The sequence below is a fragment of the Chiloscyllium plagiosum genome, chromosome 6 (assembly GCF_004010195.1).
Source record: "Chiloscyllium plagiosum isolate BGI_BamShark_2017 chromosome 6, ASM401019v2, whole genome shotgun sequence".
Lineage (NCBI taxonomy): Eukaryota > Metazoa > Chordata > Chondrichthyes > Orectolobiformes > Hemiscylliidae > Chiloscyllium > Chiloscyllium plagiosum.
The window spans coordinates 68,082,785-68,104,912 of record NC_057715.1 but is presented as its reverse complement, the minus strand read 5'-3'; the positions used below and the strand labels follow the sequence as shown (position 1 = coordinate 68,104,912).

General features: G+C 37.5%; 1 protein-coding gene across 3 annotated transcripts in view; it reads left to right on the top strand.

Moving 5' to 3' along the window:
- Window positions 1-1,587: 1,587 nt before the first annotated feature.
- fhl2a (four and a half LIM domains 2a) overlaps window positions 1,588-22,128 on the top strand; it is a 48,116-nt gene continuing 27,575 nt past the window's right edge. The window contains exons 1-2 of one of the 3 annotated variants that reach the window (XM_043691752.1): window positions 1,588-1,726; window positions 16,910-17,091. In XM_043691752.1, the coding sequence (XP_043547687.1) occupies window positions 16,936-17,091 (156 nt within the window). In that variant the 5' untranslated portion in view covers window positions 1,588-1,726; window positions 16,910-16,935. Of the gene's footprint in view, window positions 1,727-16,636; window positions 16,735-16,909; window positions 17,092-22,128 lie in introns of those variants that run through there. The other 2 variants (XM_043691753.1, XM_043691754.1) reach the window with 2 other exon arrangements.

Here is a 22,128-nt window from a genome sequence, read left to right as displayed (position 1 = left end):
AATAAAAATAAAAGGAATGAATTTGCTTAACTGTAACGCTATTGAAACGCTTAACAAAATAATATATATTAACTACTACTGATTAACTGTTCCAAATTAGTCACATACTGTAAACACACCCTTTGTGAAAGCAAATTCAATAAAATAGATTGTCTCACAATGCAATTCTGGCAGCAGGAAGAGAACCCCAGCTTTTAGTTGTAACAGAGAGGGGAATATAGACTTTCACACCCTGCTTCAAGATTCCAGCAACTACTGAAAGATAAAACTAAAATCCTGGTTCTATGGGAGCTTGACCCCACCCATTCAGGCTGCTTCTATTGTTGCAACTTTTAAAAAATCCCTCAGGCTTCACAAGCTGATTACTTTATTGCTTTTAGCAGCCTGCTTGGTACCTCTGTCTCAGCCTTTCGTCATAATGAAAACCAGGACCAAAATACATCTCTTAAAGCCATAGTATCAACACATAATGATGTAAACATTATCAATTGTTGTAAAATACATCTTGGTTCACTAACATTCTTTAGGGTACAAAATCTGCCATCCTTACCTGGTCTGGTCATATGTGACTAGGAGAAAGTAAGGACTGCAGATGCTGGAGATCAGAGCTGAAAATGTGTTGCCGGAAAAGTGCAGCAGGTCAGACAGCATCCAAAGAGCAGGAGAATCGATGTTTCGGGCATAAGCCCTTCTTCAGAAAAGAAGGGCTTATGCCCGAAATGTCGATTCTCCTGTCCTTGGATGCTGCCTGACCTGCTGGTCATATGTGACTCCAGGCCCACAGCAATGTGGTTGACTGTTAACTGCCTTCTGAAATGGCCCTAACAAGTCAATCAGTTCAAGGCAATGAATGATAGCCCAGCCAGGAATGAAAAACAAATCATGATTTAGTACTTAATTTCAACATGGCAATTTATTGTGCGAGGATTTGAAGCAACACTTGTGGAGTATTAACATGGATATCTTAAATACTAGTCTAGTATATCACAAACTACATAATAATGAATAGATAATATGCAGCTAGAAATGTTAGGTAAGTTTAGACCTATTAAAATGAATAGCCAAAGTTCCTTCTTTTCTGGTCACTGTGATGGTTTCTTAATATCGTCTCTGCTGAATCTTAATAATATTTTGTTGTTGTGATCATACTGTCAGACAATTGTTAAATCTGATCATAGTTATGACTGTGCTGCTTTACTGATTAGAGATTAAGACAATCAGCCTGAAGGTCACCTGTAGGGCTTCTTAAGAGTGTTTCACAATCTGGAATCATTTTGTATTTATGAATCTAAATCTCAGGCATTGGGTTTCTTTTGTAAAATATTCAGTTGCTTATTTAACAATAAAGTTACAGAAATAAGAAAAGTTTTAATTGAGTTTAACCATGATTTGTTCCCATTTTAGTTTGTCCTTGACGTGACCGGATAAGTAGTTACATTTTCTACTTGTGCAGATTTTCCATTGCAGGCCACATGTTGTTAAATTTCTGATACCTTAAAAGGTAGGATGTTGTGCATAGCAATGGTAGTTCTTATCTCTACTGGACAGCAGTTGCTTGAAATATACTGTATTTATAGACTGGCAAAAGACTTGCTATCTGTTTAATTGCTGGTGTCATCTAGCAAATACGAAGCTTTGACAGGCAAAAAAAGCAATAGGTCTTTCCATTTGTCTTATTCAACCATTCATTTGCTTGGAAGTGAACATAGCTGCAGTCAACTTTGAGGTAAGGACTGGTGTCTTTCCAATTTTTCTACTTTTCTTTTCTATTATAATTATTTTATCCAGTCATTGCTTTTTCTTCAATCACCCTTTTAAATAGAACAAACCGCTACTTCTGCTCCCTGATGTGATTCAATTAACAAGATAATTAAGCAGAAGCATTAAATAGTTACAGGGTAGTTTGAAATTTGGTAATGTAAATAGATCTCTAACTGATTTCTCCTCATAATTAGTCCAACATCGGAGCATTTATGAAATTTAATCCAGAAAAGTTTTCCTATAATTTTTCACCCTGTATAAGACTCTTCATTGTAGCTGAGGTGATGGTCCATAGTAAGTAACAACAAAAAGTGTTTTATATATAACACTCAGTTTTCAGTGACTATTGTGCAACATGTTAAGTCTGCATATTTACATCAATTTACTACAAATTAATTTAAAGCAACTCATGAAATATTTTCAATGTTTCAATAACTTAATCCCAATTATCATTGATTTGAAGTTATAGTGGTGCATTCTTATCATTAGATACCTCATCTCTAGTATTTTTGTAATATTTTCTATAACTTAGTTCCCTTTCAGTTTTTTATCCTAAATCTCTGGTGCTGAGATTTGTTTCCATAGCTAAGAGCAGCATTTAGATGACTTGCAAAAGTAACCATTCATAACATGCTAGTCTAGACATTGCCAGCAGTGAGCTCAACCATAAGATGTCATATCCCAGGTCAATAAGAGCAAGAACATAGACATCTATAACTGCCTTCAGAACTGAAACCAGTTTACTCATTCCAGTCCAATAGCTGAATCTGCATGACCCGTTATCACGATGAATTATATAGTCACATACTGCCTCTTCACAGGAACCACTTTCACTTGTTTCGCAAAAGTATGACTGTGACACAATAATCAGATTAATTTATTGTTCATCTCATTGTTGTTTGTTTGATATTTCTATTAAGACTGTTGACAACATAATAATAGAAATGAAAAATGCCTGAAATATTCAGCAAGTCTGGCAGCATCCATGAAGGAAAACTAAGTTACCATTTCATTTTCTTTTAAGATGTGGAGATGCCGGTGTTAGACGAGGGTGGACAAGGTCAGACGTCACATGGCATCAGGCTATAGTCCAACAGGTTTATTTCAAATCACAAGCTTTCACAACACTGTTCCTTCATCAGGTGGAGTTGCTCTGAAAGCTTGTGATTTGAAATAAACCTGTTGGACCATAACCTGGTGTCGAGTGATTCTGACTTTTTTTTAATACAGCACATAACATTCATTCACCATTACAGGTCTTATATACAGTGCTAATTTACATTTCACGTCAAATAATCTCTGGGGCTTTACAAGGTCTCCCGTTCCTTGATGTGCTGTAGCAGGAAGGATTAAACAATGGGCTTTTCCATTGAACCTTTGAACCAGCTGTCCCAAGCTTGGTTTGTCCATCCGGATATACTCCTGCACCTTAGAATTAGCATGATAAATATATTAGTGTAAGTATATCATATTTTTTAATCAATAGAATGATTAGCGCTATTTCTTTATTATTACTTATTGTTTCCATATCACAATGTATGAATTGAAAGCTTCCCAAATTAATAAGACACATATTTTTCTATAGCTCTAACAATTTAATATTTAATTCAGTTACTTCTTTCTACAATTTAAAAACACCTCTTAATCTTTAGTTTAAAACCTAAACATCTCTGCTTAGATCCATTCTTTAAAGGTCAAAAATTTTAAATGGCCATTTATATCCTTTTCACTTTGTGCTTTTTTTTCCAACTAATTTATTTCTGAATTTATTTGTTGAAACAGGATGCATTGCTGAAGAGGTATTACTGAAATAACTGACTTAACCTTTAACTGCAAGCAGGTGCTCTTGAATGTCTCCTTGGTCATGTAGGTTTTGTAAATCTCAAGTATCATGATATGAAAGCAAACACTAATAGTACATGTCATACAGTTAATTCAATTTAATTTGAAGAAAATAATGATGAAATTCTTATACTTACCTACATAGTGCCTTACTATGTTGTTCAATCATCTCAATGCATTCTACATAAATACCTTTCAGTGTTATAAGAGTTGAAAGGTAAATAAACAGAACAGGTATTTTGATTCATCATGTAAATTAAACATCAGTTAAGTACATTATCAGTGAATTTGCATTTTTGGCGGTGTTGATTGAGGATTGATAGACTTCTTGATCTTCTTTGAATAGTGTTGAAGGATCTTTAACAACCTACCTGAACAAACAGGTAATGATTGAATTAAAACCTCTCCAACACTTCAGGACTCTCCTTAGCACAGCCCTTTTCAATCTATATGCTTTCTTCCTAGTGTGTGACACTAACACACAGACTTTTGACTCCAGATTGCTTTCGGCAAAGAGATAACGTTGAACCTAAAATGCAAAATGGATGATTTAGAATGTAATTAAAAAGGAGATATCAAATTTTGACTTTGTGCCTTTAGTTTATTATTTTCAATTCTTACTTTCTCAAACTATCTGTTCTGTTTTTCCAAATTTCCATTTTGAAGTTAGGGACAAAAAAAAATGTATATTTTGCAAGTCTTAAATAATTTCATGAAGTTTGAGATGACCATAGACATGCAAAAAAATCATACATGCTGACTAGAAGTAATTACATAGCAGGAAAATAAAACTTAAAATTAGAGAAGGACATAAAATAAACAATTATGATAAAAATCTTTTCTGTATTTAAGGCATTCAACCATTATACAAATATGTAGGATTAACTGAGATAAGATCCCCTTGGTTACTCCTATAATATTATCAATTATCATTTTGTCATGCCATGTATGTTTAGACCACCAGGAGGCAGTGGGCACTCTCAGTACGCAGAATTGGCACCTGTTGTTATTGGCACGCTGTCCTTTTAGTTGTGAAACACAAATCCTTTGGGGATATGGAAAGTTCAAACCAGAATTAGATTGTACCCTGTATTAGTACATAACAGTACATTTCACAGCATTCATCTCATTGCAAAGAAGCCACTGATATCAGCATGGAATGCTGTAGCTCCCAGGGAATTACCTCATTTCACTAAGGGATGCATGGGGTGCAATTCGCCCTTTTGTTTTAATGAAAGCTTTAATGAAGTCATTATCAAATGACTTTCTGTTTTTCCAGGATATTTTCCTTTGTAACAAAGAGAATTAACTATGAAAAACACTAATTAGATCATGAATTGGAAAGGTGAGAACCTTGGCACAGCTTAAAAACTTCTCTATATTAAATTGTTATTCTCTGATGCCACAATTAATTTGGAACTACAGAGTTCCAGCAACAGACAGCACTTCTAATGCCAACTAGCAACACAAAAATTAAGAGCAAGGCTGGACCATTCTGCCCCTCAAACCTGCTCAAGCAATAAATAACACAGAACTGTCAGAAACACTAAATCAGTACTTTGCCTCAGTTTTCACGGTGGAGGACACTAGTCCATCCCAAGAGTACCAGGTAATACAGAGGTCTTAGAATGGGAGAAACTTAAAACAATAATTATCACTGGGAAAAAGGAATTGAGCAAACTATTGGAATTGAAGGCAGACAAATCTCCACAGCTTGATGGCCTACATCCTAGGGTCTTAAAAGAATGGCAGCAGAGATAGTGGATCCATTGGTTATAAGATTCAAAAATTCTGAGGATGCAGAAAGGCTCCGTCAGATTGGCAGAGTGCTATATAATACCCTTATGTGAAAAGGGAGGGAGGCAGAAATTAGGAGACTATGACCATTATAACATCTATTGGGAAATCATTGGAATCTACTATCAAAATGTAATATCAGGATATTTGGAGAGTCAAAACACAATCCATTAGAGTCAGCTTGATCTTATGCACAATAAATTATGTTTAATTAATTTACTAGAGTTCTTCAAATGTGTAATAAGGGAAGTGGATAATCAGGTTCCTGTAGATGTGCTATATCTGGACTTGAAGAAAGCATTTAATAAGGTGGGTACAAAAGGTTAGTAAATAAGATCACACATATGGCTAAGTTTTTTATTAGCTTAGATCAAGGATTGGCCAACCAACAGAAAGCAGAGGTTTGGAATAAATGGGTCTTTTTCTGGCTGGCAAATGTCAGGTACCACAGGATTGGTCTTTGGGCTCTAACTATTTGCAATCTATATTAGTGGCTCGCAAGCAGGGATAGAAGGTACTATAGCCAAATTTACAGAAGGTACTATCACCAAATTACTGCTGGAGGTTGTAGAAATAGCAGGTAACAATCCTTTGGTTGCAGATGCTAATGGGTTGATAAATGAAGACCAGGGGATCCTATTTGTCTTGTGCGAGGGAAGAGAAGGGGTGAGGGCAGAAGCGCAAGAGGTGTGTCACACGTGGCTAAAGACTTGTCAACCACAGTGGTGGAGAATCGTAAGCTGTGGAAAAAGGTGGACCGGCTGCCATTGTTAATCCAATTTACCCAGTTTGTATGAAGATTAAAATCACCAATGATTATTGCGATCTCATTATCACAAACATCCAATATTTCTTGTTGTATACTTCAACCTACATTGTGCATAAAGTTCAGCCACGCTGCTATTCTCATTGCTAGAATGCTTTGTCTCATAAGTATATTTCTGGTGCTGGATATCAGCTTCGTTTGGAATGCACAAGGACTACACATACAGTCATTAAGCACAGAGACAACAAACCTTTCCATCCAAGCAGTCCATGCCAACCATGATCCCAAACTAAATGAGCCTCATCGTTCCTGTCTGTATTTTCTTCCATGCCAATTTTTGTTGGAACATTTCTTACACGAGATCTAACAAAATGCCCAATCCACTGAATTAGAGGTTGTTTACATTTAAATAAGGAAATACTTCGATCAATTTTTATTCTTACCTGTTGCATACTTTGAGTCATAGAGATGTACAGACCCTTCGGTCCAACTCGTCCATGCTGGCCAGTTATCCCAACCCAATCTAGTCCCACCTGCCAGCATCCGGCCTATATCCCTCCAAACCCTTCCTGTTCATATACCCATCCAGATGTCTTTTAAATGTTACAATTGTACTAGCCTCCAACCACTTCCTCTGTCAGCCCCTTCCATACACACACCACCCTCTATGTGAAAAAGTTGCCCCTTAGGTTTCTTTTATATCTTTCCATTCTCACCCTAAACCTATGCCCTCTAGTTCTGGACTCCTCCACCTCAGGGAAAAAACCTTGTTTATTTACCCTATCCATGCCCCTCATGATTTTATATACGTCTACAAGGTCACCCCTCAGCCTCCGACGGTCCAGGGAAAACAGCCCTAACCTATTCAGCCTTTCCCTATAGCTCAAATCCTCCAACCTTGGCAACATCCTTGAAACTCTTTTCTGAACCCTTTCAAATTTCACAACATCCTTCTGATAGGAAGGAGACCAGAATTACACACAATATTCCAAAAGCAGCCTAACGAATGTCCTGTACAGCCACAATATGTCAGTTTTGTTTTTACTCTGTTTAAGCCTCATTATTGAGACTGTCAGGTTTGAGAAGTATGTAAAAGCACAATTCTTATAATAATTGCACCTGACCTACTGTGCTTTTGGTAATTTGCTGATACTTCTGGATTTGCACCTAAGAACCCATGGTTCCGTGATTCTGGTTTTTATAAAGTTAATCATGTCATATCTCAGGATCTCAAAGTTATGTGTTACAAAGTGAAATCCCATTTATTTTACTGAGTGCTTTAACTCAAAATGATTTTATAACAGCATGAAGTATCAAGAACTGCAATGTATTGGGTGTCAGTGCTTACACTTGCTGATGGTGTTGCCAAGTTTGAGCTGGTTCTCTAGTTCTCCAGAGAGAAACAGGTTGGGCTTGATTACATTAGAACCATTAAATGACAACAGAGCTGTAATTTAAAAGAGACTTAAAAGACATTTTTCCTAACTTGGAGAAGAATTATTGAGTTTCTTTTTCTATTAATCAGCTTGACTCACTTATTAAGTTTTCATGAAATGTGAGTGTTTCTGTCAAATGCTGTAAAGCTGTCATTTGATCTAGTAGTTATGGAATTGCTTAACATTGTCTATCACATGTTGCTTCTGCTGTTTGGGATGCAATTAGTCCTGTGTCATAACTTTGCAATATTGGTACCTCATTTTTAGGAGTGTCTGGTACTGCTTCCAGCATGCTCACTTTCACTCCTCAGTGAATCTGTTTTTTTGACCTAGATTGCTTGTAATGGCAAAGTGAGGCAAGTACTGGGCATGAAGTCACAGTTTGTGGCTGAATTCAATTCTGCTGCTGCTTATGGCCCACTGTATCTCATGGATACCCATTTTGACAAACCAGATCTGAGCCAGAGGTGGGGTGACAGCTGGTTGTTAGGTACAGCTGAGTTGGTTATTAGATTGGCAGTAGGCTGAGGGAAGATCGTGCTTTCCGATGGCAAGCAGAACAAACCTGCTCTTTTGTCTCTTTTGTCAATTGCTTTACCATATACTCCAGAGCACTCTGCAGGCAGGTCTTGGCCTCTCTTGGTGCTGGACATTGATATCTCCAACTCAGAGTACTTTCTGTACTCATGTCATACTCAGTGCTTCTAAAAAATTGTTTTTAATATGGATAAATACTAACCTATTAACTGAGCAATGCTATAGGTGGAAAGTATCAGGAGCTTTCTTTGTCTATGTTTGACCTGATGTGATTTAATAGGGACCAGAGTCAGTGTTGTAGACTACCAAGATCACTCTGTTCCAATGGAATATTATTATTCCATTACCTCTGTTAGGTTGTCCTTCCATTAAGACAGGACAGATCCAAAGATGAATATGGTGATCTCTAGGACAGTGGCTGTAAGATATGATTCAGTGGCATGTTGTTTGATTAGTCTGTGTGTGAGCCACAAGCCCTCCTGTTAGTAAAGGAGGATTTTGCATGGTCAAGATATGCCATTGCCGTTTTCAATACCTAGGTCAATGACAGGTAAGTGGTTTTACCTGGCAAAATGTGGTATTATTCTTTTTCAAATTTTCTGAGTGATTTGGTACATATGGGGCTTCAGAGGACAGTTAAGTGCCACTCACATTCCTGTTGTTTTGAAGTCATATGCAGTCTGGACTGGGTAAGGATGGCAGACTTCCTTCTGTAATGGCACCAAATGGATTTCTTTCAAGAACGCAGCTCACCATCATCTTCTCAAGGACAACTAGGAATGGGTAATAACAGCTGGCCCAGCAGCAATGCTTGCATCCCACAAATGAATTTTTTAGAAATGCCACACCTAATGCAATGAGGGAAGAGATGAGGGAAATATTAATTAAGCATTAATTAATTGTCAATTGTTTTATATATATTGGAAGCTAGTATTAGTCAGGGGAATGGGTTTAACTGAAGGTCTCACTAAAAGTGTGAACTTAGACTCTGTTGAAATACAAATTTAACAGTGTTTAACATTCACCTCAGGAGTTCTTAGTCTTGGCTGTTTGACAATTTTGCAAATTATTGAAAATAGAAATTCAGCCTTAATTTATGAGTTTATACCTATGTGGCTCTTCACTTAAAGCTCCCATGGTTTATGTAGCTAGACCAGATTTATTGATCAGGAAGTTAGTCAAGGCAGTATAGTTTGTCTTATGTGCTTAAAGCATTAATCAATCCCTATAAACTAGATGATGCGTGAGTACCCATGTAACAATTATATAGAATAATCAAACGGAGTCAGCATAAATTTGTGAAAGATACATCATGTCTGACTAATTTAGTTAATTTTTTGGAGGAGGTCACTAAATGGGTTGATTAAGGGTTAAAGCTTTAGCCATGTAATCAATAATAATCAAAGCTAGTACAGAAAAAATTAATGACAAATGAGATATTCTAACTGTCAAAACAAGTAGTGCAGAACCTACACGATCAGGTGCTTTGAGTGAAGAATAGAAAATGCCTATGGAAGACTGTGGGAAAACAAAGGTAATGTGAGGTACATATAAACTGAAGTGTAAGCACTGTAATGTGTATGTTGTAATCTGTATAAAGCTTGAAAGTGTTTTGTAATTTAAGAGAATAAGTTTTACATTTAAAGGTTTTCTCTCCTTATCTACGTATGAAATAAACAATTGCTGTCCTGGTTTCCTGAAGTCCTCTTATCAATTTTTCAAGTCGACCCCAGAATAATCTGGCATAAATGCAGGATTTCATAGAGTCACAGAAGTCTACAGCACAGAGAGAGAGAGACCCTCCGTGTCATCAAGTTTGTGTCGGTCAAAAACAACCAGCTAACTATTCTAATCCCATTTCCTAGCACTTGGCCTATAGCCTTGTATGCTTTGGCATCACAAGTATACATCTAAATACAGAACAACCTCGATTATTCAATGAGACGGGCAGGAGTATTTTGTTCGGATAACTGTTTGTTCAGAAAACTGATTTTTTGAATAACGGATAACGTTTTTACAGGACTTTAAGATCTTGTTCAAATAATCCGAAATTCAGATAATTGACATTCAGATAACCAAGGTTGTTTGTACTTCTAAAGTGTTATGAGAATTTCTGCCCCTACCAACCTTACAGGCAACGAGTTCTAGATTTCCACCATCTTCTGGGTGAAAAATATTTTCTTAACATCCCGTCTAAAAGTTCTACACCTTATCTTACACATATACTCCATGGTCATTGCTGTACCAAGGAGAAAAGTTCCTTCATGTATACCCTGTATATGCTCTGCATAATTTTATACATTTCAATCATGAACCCATCAGTCTCCATTGTTCCAAGAAAAACAATCTCAATCTGTCCAATCCCTCTTCATGACTAAAACTCTCAAGCCCAGGTAATGTCCTGATAAATTTCCTCTGCACTCTCTCCAGTGCAATCACACCCCTCCTATAATGTGGATTCCAGAACTACACAAAATACTCTAGCTGTGGCCTAGTCAATGTTTTATACAGTTCCAGCATAAACTCTATGCTTTAACTACTAAGGGCATACAAACCATGTGCCTTCTTAATTACTTTATCCTGCTATCTTAACAGACTGGTGGATGTACTCATCAAGGCCTCTCTGATCCTTGGTACTTCCAAGGGTCCTCCTGTTCACTGTCTATCCCCTTGCCTTTTTTGTCCTACCTCACGTTTATTTGGACTGAATTACATTTGCCATCCATCAGTCCATTTGACCAGCCCATCGATATCCTCCTATAATGTTAGACTATCCTCCTCACTATTTACCATCCTACCAATTTTTGTATCATCCATGGAATTACTTACCAACCCTCCTACTTTCACACCTAAATAATTCATATAGGCATAAAAAACAAGGGCTTCCAGTCACAAAATCAGCCCTTGACCATCCTCTGCTACCTGCCACACACCAATTCTGGTTCCAATTTGCCTAATGTCCCTTGGGTCCCTTGAGCTCTTTCCTTTGTTATCAGCCTCTCATGTGGGACCTTATCAAAAGCCTTGCTGACTTCCAAGTAGATTATGTCAAATGCCCTCATCTACACACTTCCTTACGTCTTCGAAAAATTCAGTCAAGTTAGTCAGACATGACCTGCCTTAACAAAACCGTACTGTCACTTCTTGATTAATCATTGCCTGTCCAAGTGCAGCTTAATTCTGTCCCTCAGAATTGCTTCCAATAGTTTCTCCATTAGGTTAGACTGACTAGCCTCAGTTTCCTGGTTTATCTCTTCCTCCCTTCTTGAATAACAACACCACATTAGCTGTCCTCTGGTACCTCTTCTGTGGGCAGAGAGGAATTGAAAATTATCACCAGTGCTCTTCTACTTCCTCCCTTGCCTCACTCAATAGCTTAGGATATATTTAATGCAACTATAGAGATTTATCTGCTTTTAAGCCTGCCAAAAGTCAAAACATCCTCTTTGTCCATGCTAATTCCTTTAAGTATATCACAGTCCCTATCCCAATTTCTATATCTAAATCATCCCTCTCAGCAGTGAACACCGAACCAAAGTATTCATTTAGAACCCTACCTGCATCCTGTGGTTCCATGCACAAATTGTCACACTGGTCTTAATGGGTCCAACTCTTTCCCACTTGAACAATTTAATTAACAATTTATTAATAATACAGTACCTTTAGCAGAGTAAAGTTAAACTACATGGTAATCCATGATTTAAACTCAATCTTCTTTGATTTTAGCCCCCACTCTCACAAAGACACACCGACAAACAGACGCAGTTAAGGGATAAATCAAAAGAAAACTTCGAGAGGTGTAACTGGCCAGTTCACTGAAGCAGACTTTACGAATCATAATATATGTGTTTGTATCTTGCTGGTTCCTGAAGACATCAGTTTCCAAGTAGTTTTGAGCAGGCTGCGAGGAATATTCACTTAATTCTCATAACTGAGATTCTATTCTCCAAACTTTTGTTAAGTTGTTAATGGGAGAACAACCAGAGCAACCAAGCCTATATTCTATAGCTATGACAGCCACAATCTTTCTAACAAAAACAAACAGCTCAAAACCTGTGAAAGCATTGTTTTACCTTTCTTTTTTTCCTAACATTCTCTCGGCATACGCCTTCCTATTAACATTCAAACAAATGCCATCTGTTTGAGTATGATGCATCTCCAGAACTGAAACATCGATCGAATACTTTGAGGGTGTCAATGAAAGTGAGATGGCACTGAAGGATGTTAACTTTCATTCCATTCGTGGCTGCATAGTGAAGGGTCTTGGTCCATGGCCCAAAGTGGAGCATTTAACAAAAAGGACTGTAAAGTTAGATGCTTTTTTAAAAATTTCTTTATTTTTCTGCCTTTAAGTTCTATGTTTTGGTTTATTTTTCTGTGTCTAAAGATGGTGCAGGAGAATAGCAACACACCACAACACTTTTGACTGTATTTTGTAACAAAATACATGTGACAATAAATAAATAAATAAATCACCTTGCCTCATAAACAAATATCAATTTGTTTGAAAAAAACACAAGCTGCTGCTTACAATCCAAAGGTCATGTTCACTCTCAGATCACAGTTCACAGTTCTAAACCAAAAATAATAAAAATAAAAATAAAATAATGGTGGTCTCAGCAGTGCCTTTTTGGAATTCTCCTCCTATTCTCCCATCCCATCAACATTGTTTTAGCATGGTTTTGCCTCCTTACCCAACACTTCCTGTCCTAATTCCTCCTTCATACTATTTTAATTCTGTTCATATCTGTAGGGTACAGCTCTCTGCCATAACTGCAGGCAGTAAATTGAACATCCTCACCTAAATGCAGGATGTGACATGATAGCTTTGGGCGTATTTGAGCAATTGAATGCAAGATGGGAGATGGATAGAATGGACAAGAGGGACTGTTTTCCTTGAAGAGGAGAAATCTAACAGGAGCTTGATAGAGGTTTTCAAAATCATAAGGGCGCTGGTTAAAATAGGGAGGGAGAAATTGTTTTGGCATGTAAGAGATTGAGAACTAGAAGGCATAGATTTAACAAATGTGAAATGGGACAAATCTTTTTCGCGGAGCAAATTATTAGGGTCTGGGATGCATCTGTCGGGAGGCAGATTCAATTGGGGTATTCAAGAGGACGTTAAATGGTTGTTTCTGTTTAGATAATGTCTAATATTGCAGAGAAAGGCAGGAAATTGACATTAAGCCAAAATGCTCAGTGAGGTAATGCAGATAAATGGGCTGAATGGCCTACTTCTGCAATGTAATAACTTAGTGATTCTACGGTTTTCTCTTCTCTTTATGGGAGCACTTTATGCAATTCCTAATAGTGTTTCATTTGACTAATGATAACTATGATTTCAGATCTCCCTGCACTGGATAATCAGTGGAAAATTTTCCTGTAGTCTTTACTTCTGCAATGTGCATAATGTCAACTTTACGATTATTAGAAAGTGGAATTTACGGTATCCTTTATCAGTTATGTCATTACATATTTAAATATTCTACCAGAAAGTCAGTCACTGTCAATGTTTCAAATCTGCAACAGCTCCAATAAAGACTTATTTCTCTTTTATTCTTTCACAGGATGTGTATATTAACAAAATTTATTATTGCTCCCTAAGTGACCTTGAACTGGGTGGCTAAAGGCATGAGTGAACAAGATGGGTTTTATAACACTGAATGGTAGTTCATGGTCACCATTACTGAGGGCTTTCCATCCCTGAGTTATAAATTAAATTTCATCAGCTGCTTTGGTGGATTTGAATCCATGTCTCTGGAATATTCACTAGGTCTCTGGATTACTAGCACTGTGACTTTATCATTTTGCCACTGCTTATTAATTGTCTGGAATGCAGCAGTTGTCATTTTATCAGTTACAATTATTATTCTAAGCTTGGAAAATGCATATAACTGAATTCATCTTAAAGTTTTAAGTGCATAGTCATCATTTGCTGCTCTGATATCAGCGCATTGATGCTATGCAACATTGTTCCTGCTGCTATCAGTATTGACAAAAGACTTATGAAATATTGCAGAATCAACCAGCATCTAATTTTATGATCCTTTGATTGTAAAGAACAGATATTGAAGAAAGTAAGAATTACCTCAGTCGGAATCTAAAAGTGTAAAGCCTCAGCAATAAAAGATAAAACAAAGAAAGTAAACTGAAAATGAAATACAAAGAATCATGAGAGCCCAGAACACAAAAATGTAAACAATTTTCAAAATAAGAAACAGACCCGCTCATGACATTCAAACATTTCACAATGTGACGCATGAGTTCTAGACTGATAGTCCAGGAGTTTTGGGTTGCTGGTTTACTTCCTAATGTCATGAAGACACAACAGGTAGTCCTTCCTTTGAAACCCAATGAACTTTTCAGCAGGGAAGAGCTGGGATTTTCTCAGAAGGGGTCAAGGCATAATGTTAGGCCCAACATCAGGGATGTTTGCAGGTTTTAAGGCATCCATGAGCGGATGAAGTGATAGTCTTTTAGGAGAGAGTTGCCATCCATTTAAAATAGTAAGCAGGTTTTCTGTGCTTTTGACTTAATCAGGGGATCACTGAAACAATTGGCGACTGGTAAGGCAGCAAAGCTAACAAGCAGCTGCTTTCATCTCGAGTCATCCTTGGAAGGGAGGAAGACACATCGGTTTTCTGCCAGTGCCAAGTAGGGATGTGGTCCCAGCATTCAGAGGGAGCCCCTTCAGCGAAGGTATCAGGACTGCAATGCAGCATTGATGTCACAAGTCCCCCTTCTTTTGATCTTGGAATTGTCCCTTCAAGAGTCTGTAAGATGGTCTCCTCCATGCAGTTGGCATTGTCCAAATGCAGCAGGGGTCCACACTGCTGCTGGCAAAATGTCAGTGACCCAGAAGGATGGCTCTTAAATTAATTTTTGATTGGTTATCGTGGGTCTCTGTATTTTGTCACAGCTGCCCAAGCCACTGCTGTTGTCACCACTGGGAAATTTCTCTTGTGGTGAGACTGCATTGGAAAGCAGTGTTATCCTTAGCATATTATCTCAGACTAGCCCCCCTCCCAGTGAGTGGGAAACTCCCCCTTGGGTATCTGTAGTCTACTAGACTAGAGGAGACTTAATGGTATTAAGTGGGTCTCAACACTGTTATGTAATAAAAATGAATCCATTTTTTATTAGTTCCTGGGCAGCAATGTAACAAACAGGAATGCCTGATCGTGCTGATGCCTGAATGCAGAGATCCTCACAACATGAATTAATATTCTCCGAGGCAAGCTTGATACAGCAGCTGAAGAAACAATAACAGTAATTTTTTTATAGGGTCCTAACATATTAATAATATTATTCTTATTAGCTGGAAGGAGAACCCTAGATTGTCATCCAGAACCAGGAATACAACTGTAGCACAAAGACTACTAAAGTTTGGGTTATTACATTGAGTACTGAAAATTTAGGAGTTAATGGCTTAGTTCATTTAACTCACAGTCATGTCTATCTCCTCCTTTAGTGGTTCTATTTAATGTTATATTGAACTGGACTCAAACCTTTGTGGACTAATAAACAAATATTTACATGGGCACACTAATACAGTGTCAATTTCTGAAAGACCCTTAACCTCTTACAGTTTCCATTTTGTGCTAGAACCAAATCTAACAGTAGAAATGCAGATTGATTCCAATGTAAAGATCAATCTACTTAGGCAACTGGTTAAGTATCAGGGTATCTCGTGTAACATTGAAAATGCTTTAAGTGACTACAATAGTTGGACACAAGATTTCATTCTGGAGACATGTAATAATAATCGCTGTTCACATAGATGCATGCTAATCTTGTTTGGCCATTCACACAGAAGTGAAAAAAAAATTGTCACAGAAGTAAAAAAATTCTCGAGTTCTGCAATTTGTAACACCCTTCAATTCACACTATTTTATAACAATGCTCTAACTTTATGAGTTGAATGACTACATTCAGAACAAGGTGGTTTATTTGCACACACTAAATGTGAAGCTAATGTTGGGGTGGCATGATGGATCAGTGGTTGGCACTGTTGTGCCTGGGTTTGATTCTACCCCAGGTGATTACTTATGTGGAGTTTGCACATCCTCCCTTTGTCTGTGAGGGTTTCCTCGCACAGTTCAAAGATGTGTAGGTTGGAGTGGCTTAACCAAGGAAAATGTAGGATTACAGGAATTGGATAGGGGCTGAATGGTCTGCATCCACACTTTAGGGATTCTAAGTTAAATCGTAATAATCTATTGATATCATCATGTACTTTTATGTATGATCTTGGGAAGTGTTTACCAGCCCTTTGTGAAGGTCTGCTGTGTTTCTCTGTTAAAATGAGTCTGGTGATTTACTAATAAAGAAAAATTAAAGAAAGCAATCTGGATAACAGTAAACCTATGAAGAAGGGAGGGTCAGCTTTGCCAGCTGTAGTGAAGCTCAGAGAGAGAATGATTTTCTAGCTTTATATCCATATATGGTAAAACGACACAGGATTTTATTAGGCAGCCAGCCACTCAATTGCTTCAACACAACACTCATCAGTTATTAGACGTGCAGCAGTTCAAACTGTATGAATTCTAGGGACTGGTGATCTAACACCTTAGCTTCTGACTGACTACCGGAACTGTGAGTGACTGACAATCTGTCACAATTTACATTTCTGATTTCACTCTGAGAGCTGTTGATCTGTAAATGTTTTTTATTGTCTTACCATGGCTGAATTTAGTCAAATGTAGATGTGTTGCAATGCATAGAGATAAACAGGACTGCTTCAATTTTCTGCTCTTGTTTTGCATTCTAGGTGCTTAGAGCTTTCCAAAAAGCACGATGACAGAACGCTTTGACTGTCACTATTGCAAGGAGTCCCTCTTTGGGAAGAAATACATCCTTAGAGAAGAGAATGCTTATTGTGTGAAGTGCTACGAAAGCCTTTATTCTAATACCTGTGAGGAATGCAAGAAACCAATTGCGTGTGACAATAAGGTATATGATCTATCATCTTCATTCACTGAGGTGGAAGTGCCATGCAGTGCAATGTCTGGTGTTTTATCTGTTTCATTTCTGTATTTTGAGTTTGCTTAATGAATAGTATCATACAGAAATGTTGTGTGAGTTAGCTAATTCATTGCAGTTGTGAGCTCAATGGAAGTCCTTTTTAAAAGTAACTAAGAACAACAGGAATTACTGTTCATTTTATGAAAGTCCACTCTGGCAAGAATCAACAAGACATATTACAGGCAAGACTAGTACTTTTTACTTGCAGAAATTAAATACATAACTTGTGAAATTATTGAACATCTTAACTGTTGATTGTTGTTTATCCAAAGTTGTGTAATTCAAGCTATAAGATGACTCATATCCTTTGCATACTAAAATATTATTTTAATATGTTATTCAAGCTGCTTAATTGAAATTGTTGTACAACTCAAGATTTTTATTCTAAAAATCAACTCCAAATTATTACTAACCAACTGTATGTAACTTGTTGATTTTGTATTTGCATTTTATTCAAACTTTATTTTGTAACATTATCCTTTCTTTGTAAATTAATCTCTGTCTTCAGACTAATTTCGCTTTTGTGGTACTGTTGCTATTGGTGCAGATGTATTAGCTGCTGTAAAGAATAACAATAATAGCTTTAGGTTCCAAAGCCCCCTATTACCACAGTTTTGGCTACCAGGATAATTTAAGGCAACCGAAATGGACCGAGATCTTTTTCTCAAAATTGCCGTGTTTCCATTTCATGAGGCTTCATGTCATCACATCATTCCCAATTTCTCTTCATGCTACAGGAAGCTGCTGTAGTTTCCATTGAGTACCCTTCTAGTTCAGCAGAGCTTCTATTTGGAAAGTTAATTGAATGAGGATTGTACAAATAATCAAGTTCGTGACATTGTGCATTAGTATTCTAGTGCTCAAAGCTATGGTACATACCTGTTCATATTTGCAGTGGCTCTGCATGGTTCAGATCACAATTTCAACTGTATTTAATTTGAGTTCCTGTTGTTGGGTAACAGTTGATTTTCTTATCTTATCAAATTTATCCGTCAATGTTCTCTCATATCCCATGAAAATATTGAAAGTATTTGGGTACAACTCCATGAGAGGCAATTTTGTGGTACAGTTGCCGAGATAGTGAGTCAAAGGTTCTGGGTTCAAGTCCAAGCTGTATCAGAGGTATATTATAACATGTCTGACAAGGTTAATTTAAAGCTGAAAATGTGTTGCTGGTAAAGCGCAGCAGGTAAGGCAGCATCCAAGGAGCAGGAGAATCAACGTTTCGGGCATGAGCCCTTCTTCATATGTGAGTAATAATAATAGGTATGGCAGTCCTTTTAAACACATCATAACCAAGTTCAACTGAATCACTTTTCAACACTCAAATGTACACATCCAGCAAGGCTTGCTAAATGTCAACAAGCAGAAAATGCAATGGCTGAAAGTTTCATCATGAACCAATCAGCATTTGGCCAATTCATTCTTCAGCAAACATTACAGTTGAGATGAAGTAACTCAACACATACTTGTAATGAAACCTGAAATGCTCATATCTGTGTCTTTCAGCTACTCACTTTGCAAAGTCTCTCTTTTCCTGTTCCAAGTACTCTTACATTTTCTCAAATGTGTCTTGCGAAATCATCTACATTTTTCTAACTTCCTGTTGGATGCTGCACCAATAAAAGTTTGATTGGGCAAGATACTAAATAATCCTTGGGCCTAGTTGTCAATGGTGTTTGAAAATTCAGTTGGGCTGGGTTTAAGTTTGTGTGTGTAAAGTGTTCTAGGTGGAGCAGGATCTGTGGCAGAAGCTAGCTGATCTTCTTGTTTTAATCAACAAAACAAAGATTGGGCAGGTTCCAAAAATAGCAAACAGTGCGCTCCATCAGGTTACCAAGGTGGCAGAGAAAAATATAGCCACAAAAGTATCTGAAATGACTCATTCACTGACATTCTCTTCCTGTGAACAAACATTAAGTTCACTGATCAACTTCCGATGCAAGTCAGATGAAGCTAACAAATTTAATGTTGCAGATATAAGCTTGCAATTATTATAAATTTATGACTGGCATGGTGACTCGATAACACTTAATGAACCATATGCTAAGTGTTAGATCATCTGATGTTGTTTGCTTTCTTGCACATTTCTCACATTTTATGATTTTTCTGACATGTAGTTCATTTTTTTTTGCAATGGTCTCCTGCAAGTCTCACAAACTCTGCCCTACCCAAAACTATGGTCAATAAGAACTTAGGCTCTTGACTCTTGTACTTGAAATACCACTTACTTATTTTCTCTGTGCTGCTAATCGTCAATGGCTGGCCATGTCCTAAATCATTGATTTCAAAATCTTTGTTCTGTTCTGTAAGGATTCTTCATGTGTTCAATCTGCAATCTGATAATTGCTTCTGTTCTTTTAATTCTGGGTGACACATTTAAGTTAAAGCAATCCAGGGGTGCATAGATCCTTGAAAGCGGAGTTACAGGTAGACAGGGTGATGAAAAAGGCATTTGGTATGCTTGCCTTCATTAGTCAGAGCATTGAGTATAGGAGTTGGGATTTCATGTTGGGGTTATACAGGACATTGTTGAGTCCACTTTTAAAATATTGCATTAAATTCTGGTCTCCCTCCTATAGGAAGGATGTTGTTAAACTTGACAGGATATAGAAAAGATTTACACAGATCTTGCTAGGACTGGAGGGTTTGAGTTATAGGGAGAAGCTGAATAGGCTGGGGCTTTTTTCCCTGGTGCATTGGAAGCTGAGGGGTGACCTTATAGAGGTTTATAAAATCATCAGGGACTTGGATAGGGTGAATAGCTAAGGTGTTTTTCTTAGGGTGAGGAAAATCCAAACCTAGAGGGCATAGGTTTATGGTGAGAGGGGAAAGATTTAAAAAAGACCTGAGGGTGGTTCTCATACATGGAATGAACTGCCAGAGGAGGTAGTGGAGCCAGGTACAATTTCAACTTTTAAAAGGCACCTGGATGGATATATGAATAGGAAGGGTTGAAAAGGGATATGGGTCAAATGCTGGCAAATGATATGCGGTCAGATTGGGATGTCTGGTCAAGTTAGGCTGAAGGGTCTATTTCCATGCTGTATGACTCTACAACTCTAAAAGATATTTTGGTTCCACACTTGGTGACAAAGATATCAGGAGCATCGATGGAGCTGATTGGAAAGGGAAGCAGATCTTGCTCGGTCCAGTAACATCCCATTAATGGTAATGTGATATTGAGTCTGTTTAAATGCGAGCAAAGAAGAGTTATTCCCATTGTCACCATTGGCTTAACTGTAATAAATATGGCAAACTCGCTTGTAGGCACTATATTGGCTTAGAAACATCTTAGTAAAGTGTAAAATGGTCTTTCTTGAACCAATTTCCACAATCAAGTCCCTGAATTTTCTTGAATTGATAAATAGACATTTTTTCTTGTTTCTCTCTTCACAAAACTAGAATTTCCTTGTTCGTGGCTCATGGTGTAGGCTGATCTGTATATGTACTATAAAGACCTATCCATGTTTGCAACGACATGTGCACATTATAAGTTGCATAATAACTTATGTGTGTCACATGATAACGTATACACATTTTGTTTTATTGTTTCTACATTGTACAGATCACTGGCAAGGCAAATATTTGTTGCATCCTTAGTTGCCCTTGACAAACTGGTAACAACCTACTTTCTTTGAACTGCTGCAGTCCTTGGGAAGTAGGTACACACATAGTGGTGTTAGGAAGGGACTTTCAGAATTTTGAAGTAGTGACAGTGAAGGAAAACTAATATATTTCCAAGTCAGGATGGTATGTGGCTTGGAGGGAATCGTGCAGGTAGTTGTGTTCCCAGGTGTCTTCTAGCTTTTTCTCTCTAAGTGGTGGAGGTCATGGATTTGATATGTACCATCAAAGGAGTCCGGATGAATACACAGATGCCACTTTGATTAGTAGTGGAGGGGACACACAATAATGTGATGGATAGGATGAAATCAAACAGGTTGCTTTGGCCTTGACGGTGTCAAGCTTTTTAAATGTTGTTGGAACTGAACTCATTCAGGCAAGTAGAAGTATTCCATCACTCGCCTCTTTCAGGAGTGAGTTACTTAGCTCATGTTTAAAACTCAGATGCTATTATAAAACCAAAATCACTTTCTCTAATTTTTAGCTTCTTTTACTGAAGAGAATCATTTGTTATATTCAAAAAGGCATTCCTGCTTGATATGGAGTTCAAATGTGCAGCAAATAGTTGAGTCCAAAGCAGTTCATGTTTGCTGCATGCAAAGCAGCTTTCATAGTTTTCATAATATAATCATTTTATTGTGCACCATTTTACTAGTTATTTTGCATGTTGAAATGTAGATCATTTTAATGCATTGTATTAATTATAACCACACTGAAGCAGGTAATTTTTTGTGAGATTAGGTGCAAATCATGGCCTTTACACTCATGATTATTAAATAACAGTCCCTTGCAACATTTGTTGTTAAGATTATTTTGGTATCAGTCCATCAACCATCATAAACCTTTCAGTAAATACAATTCTTTGACATATTGTCATAAACAATCCATCCTGACTGCTGAGGGAAACCACACCAGGCATGTGACACACTTCAGAGAAGCTTCAAAGTTTATCAGAGTGACTGCAGCAAGACTCATTTATCAACAGTTTAGAACATAGAACATAGAATAATACAGCACAGCACAAGCCCTTCGGCCCACGATGTTGTGCCGAACATTTGTCCTAGCTTAAGCACCTATCCATGTACCTATCCAATTGCCGCTTAAAGGTCACCAATGATTCTGACTCTGCCACTCCCACAGGCAGTGCATTCCATGCTCCCACCACTATCTGGGTAAAGAACCTACCCCTGACATCCCCCCTATACCTTCCACCCTTCACCTTAAATTTATGTCCCCTTGTAACACACTGTTGTACCCAGGGAAAAAGTCTCTGATTGTCTACTCTATCTATTCCCCTGATCATCTTATAAACCTCTAACAAGTCACCCCTCATCCTTC